The 12171-nt window shown below is 43.3% G+C and overlaps 1 protein-coding gene across 1 annotated transcript; it reads right to left on the reverse strand.

Annotated features, from left to right (window-relative positions):
* Positions 1-1457: 1457 nt before the first annotated feature.
* LOC145123388 (uncharacterized) lies at positions 1458-4968 on the reverse strand. The gene is made up of 7 exons (XM_079058603.1): positions 4435-4968; positions 3484-3987; positions 3289-3399; positions 3074-3184; positions 2898-2945; positions 2366-2796; positions 1458-2255 (listed from the first exon to the last, which is right to left on the reverse strand). Exons 1-7 carry the CDS (start codon positions 4964-4966, stop codon positions 1605-1607), a joined length of 2388 nt encoding a protein of 795 aa, XP_078914729.1. The 5' UTR covers positions 4967-4968; the 3' UTR covers positions 1458-1604.
* Positions 4969-12171: the final 7203 nt, after the last annotated feature.

Consider the following 12171-nt stretch of genomic DNA (forward strand, 5'->3'; position numbering starts at 1 on the left):
GTGAGTTATCCTCACTATATCGACAGGGTCTACGACACCAAGGCTGGCCCTTTATCGGATGGAAATCCGGGTATTGTTTGTTATGTTATCGCTCTGCTAGATCTGCATCCTGGTATTTAGGATGGTGTTATGTTAGTGACCTGGTTAAGGTCGGTACCCGGTATTTAGGGTAATGCTATGTTAGTGACCTGGTTAAGGTCGATACCCGATATATAGGGTAATGTTATGCTAGTGACCGGTTAGGTCGGAATCCTGGTTAGGATATTGATATGCTATGTGATCTGTTTGACTGTTGTCTGGTTAAGGATTTGTTATGTGATTAATTGTTGTATGTGCACATGGTTGTTTGACCGGGGGGGGGGGGTTGGGTTGAGGCGGGTCCTGCTTTGTGCTGTAGGCCAACATACCCAGGGCGGACCGGATATTCCGAAGGCCCAGCGAGCGGTTCAGATAGGCTGAGGGCCCCAAGAGGGCAGACCAGACGTGCCGAGGCTCGGAGAGTGGACCAGGTGGATTGAAGGCCCGGTGCGGGCGGACCAATCACACTGTAGACTCGATGTACATGGCTAGACTCGGAGGGTGAACCAGGGGGACTGAAGGCCCGGTGCCGGCGGACCAGTCACACAGTAGACCCGATGTGCATGGTTGTTCTATTTGTGATATGTTATGAGTATGTTTATGTGCGGTTGGTATTTTGGGGGTAACTCACTAAGCTTTCGGGCTTACAGTTCAGTGTATTGTTTCAGGTACTTCTGAAGACCGTGGCAAGGCGAAGGCGTGATCGTACCACTCCTCATGTTTTATGATTTATGTGATATGGTTCTGGGGGATACTCTGATGTTTAAACTATTTTGAAAACAAGATGTATGAACCTAATGGTTTTTGAATGAGATAAAATGTTTTAATTTGGCTCAAATTTTATGGGTGTTACATCATATGAAACGAATAGTTGTTGAAGTAATTATTATCACCACGATTTGGGTTATTTGGTTTTACAAAAATAGTGTGGTGTTCCAGACGCACATCATGAGGAAAAATCATATTTTTGAAAGTATCGTCATTCACTCTTTCAATTGGTATTCGAATAGATGTAGTAAAAGTAATATTTCTTGGATCCAGTGGTTGCAAAACCCTATTCTTTATGACTCTTTGTAATTGTTTCTTTCTCTAGCTGTTTGCTAGTCTTTTTTTATATAATGTGGTTGTTCAAAAAAAAAAGATAGTATTCCACGTCCAAGAAGAAAGGGATCCCGGTTCATAATATAAGGATTTGAGTACTTTTCGATTTGGATTGTGTCATAATGGGATTATAAGGCCTACAATAAAATCGGATACTGATTCTATGGAAAGCAAATGTGCTTTCGCAAAACCGTAAACTAAATATCATTAAAGTTGATAGTTCTATTTTGTTAAGTTTTATTTTTATTTGAATTATAGGAATGGATATACAATTCAAAACATTCAGAACAAACTCTACTTTTAATACCTCAAATAACTATTATATTACAAAGTAGAGACCAACCTTAGACACATTTAATTCAAAATGAATTTTAAGTAAATTCTACTTCTATTCAATCCATCGTACTATAATCGTGTGGAAAGAACTAATAGAAGCGATGATCTATTATCAAGCCAAACTCGTCATAACCATATGCCGGATCCTTCTTACCAAAAATACTACGACCATATGTTGCACTCATCAACTCTATGATCAAGGGGAACTGCAGCGTCATAAAAGAAGTAGTTGGTAGGCATGTCAACACAACTATTGGAATAAGAATCCTTGAGTTGTTTTGGCCAAACACAAGGTACAAAGTTGCCCCAAAAGCTATTATCATGGTTGTCGTTGAGATGAACAAGGTGGCCAAACCAATTACTAACTTTGTGGGCAACTTGAAGAGAAAGTCCTGCTCAGCAAAACGTGCAGTCAGAATCGACAAAAACATTAACAATGATGTAACAGCTGCGAATAATGATACGGCATCTGATATTGCAAATACTGTGAAGGCGGTGTTGTTGGTAAAAATTGGTGTCCCTTTGTCCTGATTGTTTCCTCCTGGCACTGTAATAGCCGCTGCAAACACAATGGTGGTGATTAATGCTGCAGAAATTGTGTACGACTCGGCGGTGGCCTTCATCCATTTTTCTCCCTCAATCACTAACTCCTTGTGCTCTCTTGTAAATACCATTTGTGGTGTTTCATCAAAAGAGTTCTTTTGTGTGGTGTTTAAAGGACATACAAATCCTTCAACTTCCTACACAATTACAATACGTTAAACATGCTTGATGAATAATATATATTTGGTCTTAAAACATCATGTATGTGGAATTAGATTAAAAAATTTTAATCATCAAAGATTCGTACCTTGAACCACTGTAGTTCACGTTGAATTTGTAAAGCCGCCCCTGATATAAGATTCAGTTTGTTTGTAGGTGCTAATCTTGCAGCCAAATGCAAAAGGTTGTTGCCAGAAGAGTCTCTCATTGTTCTGTAAACATTCTTATGTTCACTCATCTGATATAGGAGGTTGTAGACCTTTTCTGAACGACTTATCACGGCATATTGAATAATGTTATAACCATCTTTATTGGCACTCCAAATTGCATTTGGGAATCTAGACACAATTTTTCCTACAATTTCATATGCGTTTTGTCTCGTGGCTTCAAAAAGCGGATTTGTGTAATAGTGATGTTCCGTGTTGGGGTCACTCGATACATGTATTAAAACACATACCCTCCTTAATAATCGGGTGGCTTCATTATGAATTCGAACTTTCTCCTTAATAAATGGCCACACTGCAACATAGACCCAAATCAGCATGTCAAACAAAGAAATAGACCTTTTTCTCTCTAATAATTATGCTTATACAATGATGGTAATTGTTAATTCATCTTACCTAACATCCAAGGGATTACCACGACAAGCATAAAAATCATTAAAATCCCTGCATTATGCGATATAAAAAATTGTTAGAATTATGAGTTTATAGATTCTGCAACCAAGAAGTTAAAAGTTGCTAAAACATGCGAATACACGAAGAATAATCGAACAATATATCAACACATGACCTACCGGCAATGAACAACCTTATTGCTTTTTCCACCCCGAAACCACGTAACGGGCCCATATAATCAAAAGCGGTTTCCAGACCACCGGCTATTTTCCATTTTATTATCTCAGTCCCTTCAACATACGAAATATGGAGTACAATAAGAGTACGTTAGAGAGGCCTTATGATAAATTGAAAAGGTAAAGAAACATGCAGCGCAAGATAAAAATCAGCAAACCTAAATATTTTTCCAATATATTGGGTTCGCATGGGTAATTTTGAGCTAGAGCCATTAGCACAGCGTCACTATGTAATGTTCTGTAATGCCTCGCCAAATGGTATGCCAAGTCTACATGTATTCCGTAGATAAAGATATCAATTACGTGATTATTTTTTTAATAGTGGAACTAATTAGAATCCGATAGACACTTACCAAAATCTTTAGAAGAAATGACCAGAACTAGAAGCTCATCACCACTTCTGCCCGAAAGCATAGAATTCCCCTCCCTGTTAGAAGTGATGTGCTGCAACAGAAGCTGAGACGTCTGGCTATGCATATTAGAAAGAGCTATGGCTAGTGGTGTGTGACCCTCGTAGTCCTTGGCAAACAACAAATCTGGGCTTCTTTCCAACAGCATCTCAGCAGCTTCGGTGTTGCCAACGATAGCAGCAACATGAAGCAGCGTGCTTCCATCTGAATTCAGCACATCCAATAGTAGTGTGCTCTCTGGTGCCCTTTCCAACATTTTCTGTATGAATTCCAGGTCCTTGGAAGTCCCAACTGCTACATGAAGTGCTGTGCTTCCATTATTGGTGATTTTGTCTATCACTGTAACTACTTCTTCGTTCAAAAATGTAGCAACACGCTCCCAATCTCCTGATAGAATACACTTGTACAATCTTTTGTGATCATCTGCTCGTTTGTCTCGTTGTTTACCTAAATTTGCATGGTTTTGTTATCAGGGTATAGAAAACTACAAGACAGAGAATATATGTCCAGTACTCTAATTAATAGGAACCATATCATATGCTGTTTGTAGCTTGAGGAACAGCTTTTGGAAACGTTGTACACATAATCAAAGAGACTTCACTTTCTCTCTATTATTACCTTCTTTGTGTAAACAAGTGTTTGGCTGACTGAAATTTTTGTCTGATTATAAATTTATCTAAATTAATCACCTAGTCAAATCCTCTCCGACAAAAACGGCAATTTCACTAGTATTTGGGACACAGGGGTAAATTTGTAAATTGTAACTGGGGTGCTTTGGGATGTTCTCCTTTTAGCTGTATGTAAACTCCTTGTGTAGTATTTTAGTAAAGTTTGCGGTTTCCAAAAAAATTCATCCAGTCAAAGGACGATAAATCAGTAAAGAAGATATTGTACCTTCATCCGGCTCTTGTGGAAGCACTGCAGGACCATTCATACTCTGTAGTTGTGGGCGAACTGAAAGATCATACAGAGTCTTAAGTTCATCCCATATATCTTTTGCATTGAAATCAGCTACATTTCTCTCTTGATGGGGTTTTTCTGAAAGACGATCCAATACATGCCTGAGTGTTTGTTTAGAGAGAGAACCAAGAATCCAACCTTTAACCAAGGCATCTGATCTTGTCCACAGCCAGTGATTGTGATCGCCACCTAGTTTCTCCTTCCCGGAAACACTACTACTGGATTGAGGGCTTACAAATATTCCATCGATGAAACCACACATATCATGACTCTTTAAGAGACATAGCATCTGCGTCTTCCACAAATCATAATCATCCCTACCACTCAGCTTGAAGGTAACAAAATTGGGTGCACAAACATGTGATGGGTATGGGTATGGGTATTCTTCTCCAACCTCCTCTCTGACATATTGATTAGAGCATGAACTTGCCATCTTTCTATCTTTTCTTTTCCTTCTGCAAATCATCCTTTCCAACTTTTCTTACATATTTATTCTAGAAAGATGGAGTTGACTTATTGTTCTGACGACAGCCACATGGGAGATGGCCCCCTAACCCCCAAATATATATATATATATATATATATATATATATATATATATATATGAAAATGTTGATTGATGGTTATGGATAGGTTGGACTTTTAATTAGTTTGTCATTTATATATTGTAATAGAATTATATATATATATATATATATATATATATATATATATATATATATATATATATATATATATATATAGAGAGAGAGAAAAGTGCATGTTCAATGGAGAATATTTTTTATTTTGTGAGCATCGAAAACAAATAAGGATTACTAATTTTTAGATATTGAAATTTTAAAAATTTTGTAAAAAAATTATTTTATTTTTAATAAAAAATAATAAGAACCTTATTTTTTTCACTTTTAATCTCTCTCTCTCTCTATCTCTCTACATATCTCTCTCTACATATCTGTCATCTTAAAGGTAATATGTGTCATCACCATCATCGAACCACTATCGGAACCACCGTAACAATGCCGGAACCATCCTAACGTCGCCAGAATCACCGAAAGGTTGCCTCTTCACTCTCCCCGATTCAACTTGTTTGTCACTTCCCTCTGCCTCCCACCGTCTGAAACCACCACCTCCGTCTCTCTTCTTCCTGAACCGTCACCAGATCTCATTTAACCGGCCATAAGATCTCGTTTCCTGATCTTGTTTCACTGGAACACTAGATCTGGTTTCCAAATCTCCAACCTCTGACAACAGCTCACCGATAGAGACCGCTAGATTGTAGCCTCTTCTCTCCCTCCAGGTCTACTTCTTCACCAGTCCGTTGTGTGTGTCTCCGGTTAGCCCGAGCAGGCCAACATCGTTGTCGCCAACCGCTTGTTATGTCGGAAAACAAAACTCTCTCTTCTACGCTTCTCTCTTGCCGGAAAATGCCAACATATTTATCATCATGTTCTTCTTCCTGTCACACATTCACGTACCGTCAGTTTGCTTTCCATAGAAATTTTACAATTAATTCCTTAAAAGAATCGATTGAACCTATAATCATATTATCATAAATCGATTTCTATTTCTAGTTAAATCTACTCTATGGCAGTGGGTTTAGGTTCTATTTTCGAGTCCTTTTATTGTTTTTATCAAGTTGATTTCTGTGAAGATGAACGATGATAAAATTTAATGGTGGTTTTATTTCCTCTGTTTCTTTCATCTACTGCTTCGATTTCGAGGGATAAACTGAAAATGATTTTGTGTTTCAAAGGGTGATGATGCATCGATCGAAAAGTGATCTCAGTTCATCGGTATTTGTAAAAGGTTTTATGTGGTTTTCATAGGATATTGTAACAATGTAAATTTTCAAACCAAAATTTTCAAATTTTAAAACACATTTTCTCAATTCGAACATCTCAAAAAGTGTTATTGTATCAAATCATCCAACACATATCCCCAAAAACTGAATAAATAACAAATCCAGGATCCTCTCAAACATGACTCAAATCTCTGACGTGTGTCCAATCAAACCGGCGCCTTCCCGTGATCCTGAGAAGTACCTGAAACACATAATACATAACACGGTAAGCACAAAGCTTAGTGAGTTCCCCAAACTACCACACATATCTCATTAGCCTCTCATGGTTATACTCGGATAAGACCCTCCGGTCAATGTGTCTCAGTGGGACCCTCTGGTCCCACAACTCAGTTGGACCCTCCGGTCCCTCAACTCGGCAACTCAATATAATTCACATCATATATATCACAAAGACAACTAGCATGATATATCAATACACAGTATATACACATAAGACCCTCCGATCACACATAGAATACCACTCAAGGTAAGTATAGTGAGAAGACTCACCTCGTAGAACTCGGAAAATCTCGAACTCGAATCACCGGTCTAGCCTCCGCCTAACACAACGATAATAATCCCTAATTAATAAGGCTCTCACTGAAGCTAAACTAACCCTTTTACAAACTCACAGAAGGGAAAAAGACCATTTTACCCCTCTATGGCCTTATAGTCCACAAATTGACCAAACCCTAAAAGTCAACCGAAAGTTAACGGCAGGGAGTACGCTGCGCGTACCAACTCTCTACACTGGGCGTACTCGGATGCCATGCAGACATCGGGTATGCTCAACCCCTATGCTGCGCGTACTGGGATTACGCCCAACGTACGTCCCAGTTTCACTCTCCTCACATTTTTGGTCTTAATCAATTAAGACATTGACTCATATCACAGATCTGGACTCTCTAACATCTCTTAATCCATAAAGTCAGTCACTTTAGGCCTTTGCATGACTGATTAGGTCACAAACACTCAAAACACCCATCCTCTTTCCTCATGAAGCTCATATCTCATGCATGGCTTACTCCTAACGTCCAAGATTGGATTTTTATGACTCTACTCCACAAAATACACTAAAAGGGGATAGATCAAGGTCTCTGGAGCTTATTATCTCATAAAGTCTCCATATTTTGGGACAAAACCCTAAAATACTCCATATAAATGCACAAACCAAAAGAATGAGAAAGCATGAAGCTTTATACCTCTAAGTGAAGCTTTCCACACAGCTAAGCTCAGATCCAAAAGCCTGGGCTCTCACTCCTTCTTCTCCAAAGCTTCTTCTCCACTTCAAGAACACAAGATTATACTCACAAGCTCTCAAATGCACACACAAGCTATAAGAATGAAGATTTAGGGTTAGGAGGGTTTGGTGTCTAGGAATGGTGGCCAGGAATGAGGCCATCATATCCATTATATAGGGTCACACCCCAAATTAGGGTTCTACTCTGGGCCTAGTACGCCCAGCGTACCCTCCGGTACGCCCAGCGTAGTAGGTGGCCTCCGCGTCAATTGCACGCATATGAGTACGCTGAGCGTACACTCTAGTACGCCTCACGTACTCATTTACCACCTTTTCTCTACAAAGGGCCAAAATGGACAAATGCTCAATAGATCAAGGTTTACAAGGTATACCTGGACTTGGGTTGTTACAATTCTCCCCCACTAGAATCAGACTTCGCCCTCGAAGTCATGCTCCGCAAATAACTTTGGATGCTGCTCCCGCATCTCCGACTCCGGCTCCCAAGTCGACTCGGACCCCTTCCGATGCTGCCACTGGACCTTAACCATGGGCACTTCCTTGTTCCTCAGAACCTTCACCTTCTGCCCCAAAATCGCAATCGGTCTCTCAATATAATTCAGGCTCGCACCCACCTGAATGTCCTCTAATGGCACCACTGATGTCTCGTCAGCTACACACTTCCTCAACTGGGACACGTGGAAGGTGTTATGAATCTGACTCAACTCTGCAGGTAACTCCAACCGGTAGGCTACTCTGCCTACCCTGGCGGTCACTCGAAAAGGACCGATGTATCGGGGCCCCAGCTTGCCCCGCTTCCTGAATCGGATCACCCCTTTCCATGGGGATACCTTCAGGAGCACGAAATCTCCGACCTGGAATTCTAACCCGGATCGTCGCCTGTCCGCATAACTTTTCTGGCGACTATGGGCCGTCAGTAATCTCTGTCTAACCTGCTGAATCTGCTCAGTCGTCTTTAGCACTATCTCAGTGCCACCCATCACTCTCTGCCCCACATCCCCCCCAACAAATAGGAGACTGACACCTCCTCCCATATAAAAGCTCAAAGGGAGGCATACTAATACTCGAATGGTGGCTGTTGTTGTAGGAAAACTCAGCCAGGGGTAAGTATGTGTCCCAACTTCCTCCGAAGTCCATGACACAGGCACTGCAGCATGTCCTCAAGCGTCTGAATCGTCCGCTCGCTTTGCCCGTCCGTCTGCGGGTGGTATGCAGTACTAAAATGCAGGGCGTGCCCAACTCCTCGTGAAATTTTGTCCAAAATCTAGAAGTAAAGCGCACGTCTCGATCTGACACTATCGAGATCGGCACCCCATGCCGAGATACCACCTCTCTCACATAAATCTCAGCCAATCTCTCTGTAGAAGAGCTCTCACTAATAGCAAGGAAGTGAGCACTCTACGTCAGTCGATCCACAATCACCCAAATCGCGTCAAATCCACGCGCAGTCCTCGACAATTTGGTGATAAAGTCCATAGAGATCTGTTCCCACTTCCACTGGGGAATCTCCAGAGGCTGCAATGGACCATGTGGGCGTTGGTGCTCCGCCTTGACCCGATGGCAGGTCAAGCACCTCTCAACTATCCAAGAAACATCCTGCTTCATACAGGGCCACTAGTAATCTCTCTTCAGGTCCAAATACATCTTAGTATCTCCGGGATGGATAGAGAATCTCGATCTATGCGCCTCCTCCATCAGTATACGCCGAGCTCCGCCCGTAAAGGGCACCCAAATCCGCCCTCGAAAAGTTATAAGCCCACGACTGTTCGTCAGAAACTCGGAAACCTGCCCAACCACACGCTCTCTCTTGCGGTTCTCTGGTTTCATAGCCTCTACCTGAGCCTCTTGGATGGTATCTAAGACTGGAGTCATCACCGTCATCCTCATACATACATCCCGGATCGGAGCGCTCTCGGCTCTGCGGCTTAAGGCGTCAGGTACCACATTAGCCTTGCTTGGGTGATATAAGATCTCGCAGTCGTAGTCCTTCACTACATCCAACCATCTCCTATGTCGCATGTTTAGGTTGGGCTGATCCATCAAGTACTTTAGACTCTTATGGTCCGTGTATATGGTACACCGGACTCCGTACAAATAATGGCGCCAGATCTTGAGGGCGAACACCACCGCCCCCAGCTCCAGATCGTGGGTGGGATATCTCGTCTCATGAGGCTTCAACTTCCTTGATGCGGATGCTATCACGTGCCCTCTCTGCATCAACACCATACCCATCCCGGATATAGATGCATCACAGAAAACCACAAAGTCTTCCACTCCCTCGGGAAGGGCTAACACCGGGGCTTCGCACAATCATTGGCGAAGAGTCTCAAATGAGGTCTTCTGCTCGGGACCCCAAGTAAAAGTAACGCCCTTTCGGGTCAACCTGGTGAGGGGGACGACAATCTTGGAGAAATCTCTAAACCTCCGATAATAGCCGGCCAATCCCAGAAAACTCCTGATCTCGGATGGGGATCTCGGCACCTCCCATCGCATAACTGTCTCAATCTTGGCCGGATCGACCAGTATCCCGTTCTGATTAACGAGATGCCCTAGGAACTGCACCTCTTGTAACCAGAAATCACACTTGGAGAATTTGGCAAAAAGCCTCTCCGATCTCAAAACTCCCAAAACCTCTCTAAGATGCTCCTCGTCTTGTTCCCTGGTCCTCGAGTACACAAGAATATCGTCGATGAACACGATCACCGATCGATCCAACATGGGACTGCACACCCGGTTCATGAGGTCCATGAACGCCGCTGGTGCGTTGGTGAGCCCGAAGCGCATCACTGCAAACTCATAGTGCCCATAACGAGTCCTAAAGACCGTCTTTGGAATATCCTCCTCGAAAACTCTCATATGATGATATCCGGACCTCAGATCAATCTTGTAGAACCAAGATGCCCCCTGCAACTGATCGAACAAATCGTCGATCCTCGGGAGTGGATAACGGTTTTTGACCGTCAACCTGTTCAATTCCCGATAGTCAATGCACATCCGGTGCGAACCATCTTTTTTCTTGACAAAAAGGATCGGAGCTCCCCACAATGAGCTACTCGGTCTAATGAACCCTTTCCCCAGCAGCTCCTAGAGCTGAGAGGATAACTCCTGCATCTCTAGTGGCGCAAGGCGATAGGGTGCCTTGGCAATAGGTGCCGCACCCAGAATCAAATCAATCCGGAACTCCACCTGCCTCTCGGGAGGCACACCCGGCAACTCCTTGGGGAAAACATCTGCAAACTCACACACTATCGGAACCTCGGAGATAGAACTCGGTCTCCCAGTAGCAACCTGCGTATCCATTATATATGCTAGAAAACCCATGCAACCCTGCAGTAAACTCTATCTCGCTCGGGCAACAGAGCAGAAAGCTGATCCAGACCTAGTACCCTCTTCGTACACCGTAAGTACTCCCCCACTATGATCTCGTATAGTCACTAACTGACGCTCACAGTCTATCACCGCTCCAAATCGGCTCAACCAGTCCATGCCCACTATGACACAGACATCACCCACAACGATCGACACCAGGTCTATCAGAAACTCATCACCAAAAATCTTCAAAGTACACTCACGGATCACGTCAGTAGCAAAAACCGTATGCTCGTCGGCTATAGAAACCCTTAGAGGTCGACTCAACGCCTCACGTCAGATACTGATGTGATGACTAAAAGCTACGGATACAAAAGATCAACTCGCACCCTAGTCAAATAACACCAAGGCAGGTACAGAACTCACAAGAAAAGTACCTATACACAACACTATATAAGCACAAAATATTTCAAAAGAATAATAACAAGAATAAATACCGACCACAACGTCAGGTGCTGCGCGGACCTCCTCCACTGTCAGCTGAAAGGCTCTCCCACGAACCTTCGGTGTCTCGGCCTTCACTGGCCGACTCTCAGTAGCACGCAAAGAAGCAGATGCAGATCCCTGTGCTGACCCCTGCACGAGCTGAGGTCAATCGGCCTTCCGGTGGCCGGTCTGGTTGCAATGGAAGCAAACCGAGAACCCTTTGGGGCAATCCTTTGCCATGTGCCCCTCCTTGCCACATTTGTAGCAAATCCCAACACGACACGAACCCTCATGGCTCTTGCCGCACTTGCCACAAGTGCGGCCCTTCTGGCCCCCAGCTCTGGTATCAGCGGGCTTAGCCCGCTTCGTCGCCGGCTGCGACTGTACTGGTCTCCTGTCCTTACCCCGAGACTCCTCCGCATCCTCCCTGGACTGCAGCTCAAGCTCAACCTCCCTCCTCCTGGAATTGGCCTACAGCTCGGCCAATGTACTGTACGACGAGTTCGCCAAGAACTCTCGTATATCCCTCCTTAGTATGCTCAAATATCGGCTCACACGTGCCTGCTCAGTGGACACGTGCTCAGGGCAAAACATCGCACTCTCGTGAAACATCTTCGAAATCTCAGTCACTGACTCTGTCTTCTGCTTGAGAGAAAGAAACTCTAACGCCAACCGTTCCCTCTCCAACGGAAGATAATCGTCTCGTAACAACTGGACAAATCTCTCCCATGTCACTGCAACATGATCTGCAGAGGTGAAACTGGCGGTCACAAACTTC

This window comes from Lactuca virosa, chromosome 7, assembly GCF_052849685.1.
Source record: "Lactuca virosa cultivar CGN04683 chromosome 7, Lactuca_virosa_CGN04683_v6, whole genome shotgun sequence".
Classification (NCBI taxonomy): Eukaryota; Viridiplantae; Streptophyta; class Magnoliopsida; order Asterales; family Asteraceae; genus Lactuca; species Lactuca virosa.

What these genes read in the sequence shown, in the direction of transcription:
- LOC145123388 (XM_079058603.1), bottom strand. Translation starts at nt 4,966, where the DNA reads ATGATTTGCAGAAGGAAAAGAAAAGATAGAAAGATGGCAAGTTCATGC. An exon ending in AATAAGGTTGTTCATTGCCG is followed by an intron (nt 2,946 to 3,073) that starts GTAGGTCATGTG and finishes CGCATAATGCAG; the next exon opens with GGATTTTAATGATTTTTATG. An exon ending in GGTAATCCCTTGGATGTTAG is followed by an intron (nt 2,797 to 2,897) that starts GTAAGATGAATT and finishes TCTATGTTGCAG; the next exon opens with TGTGGCCATTTATTAAGGAG.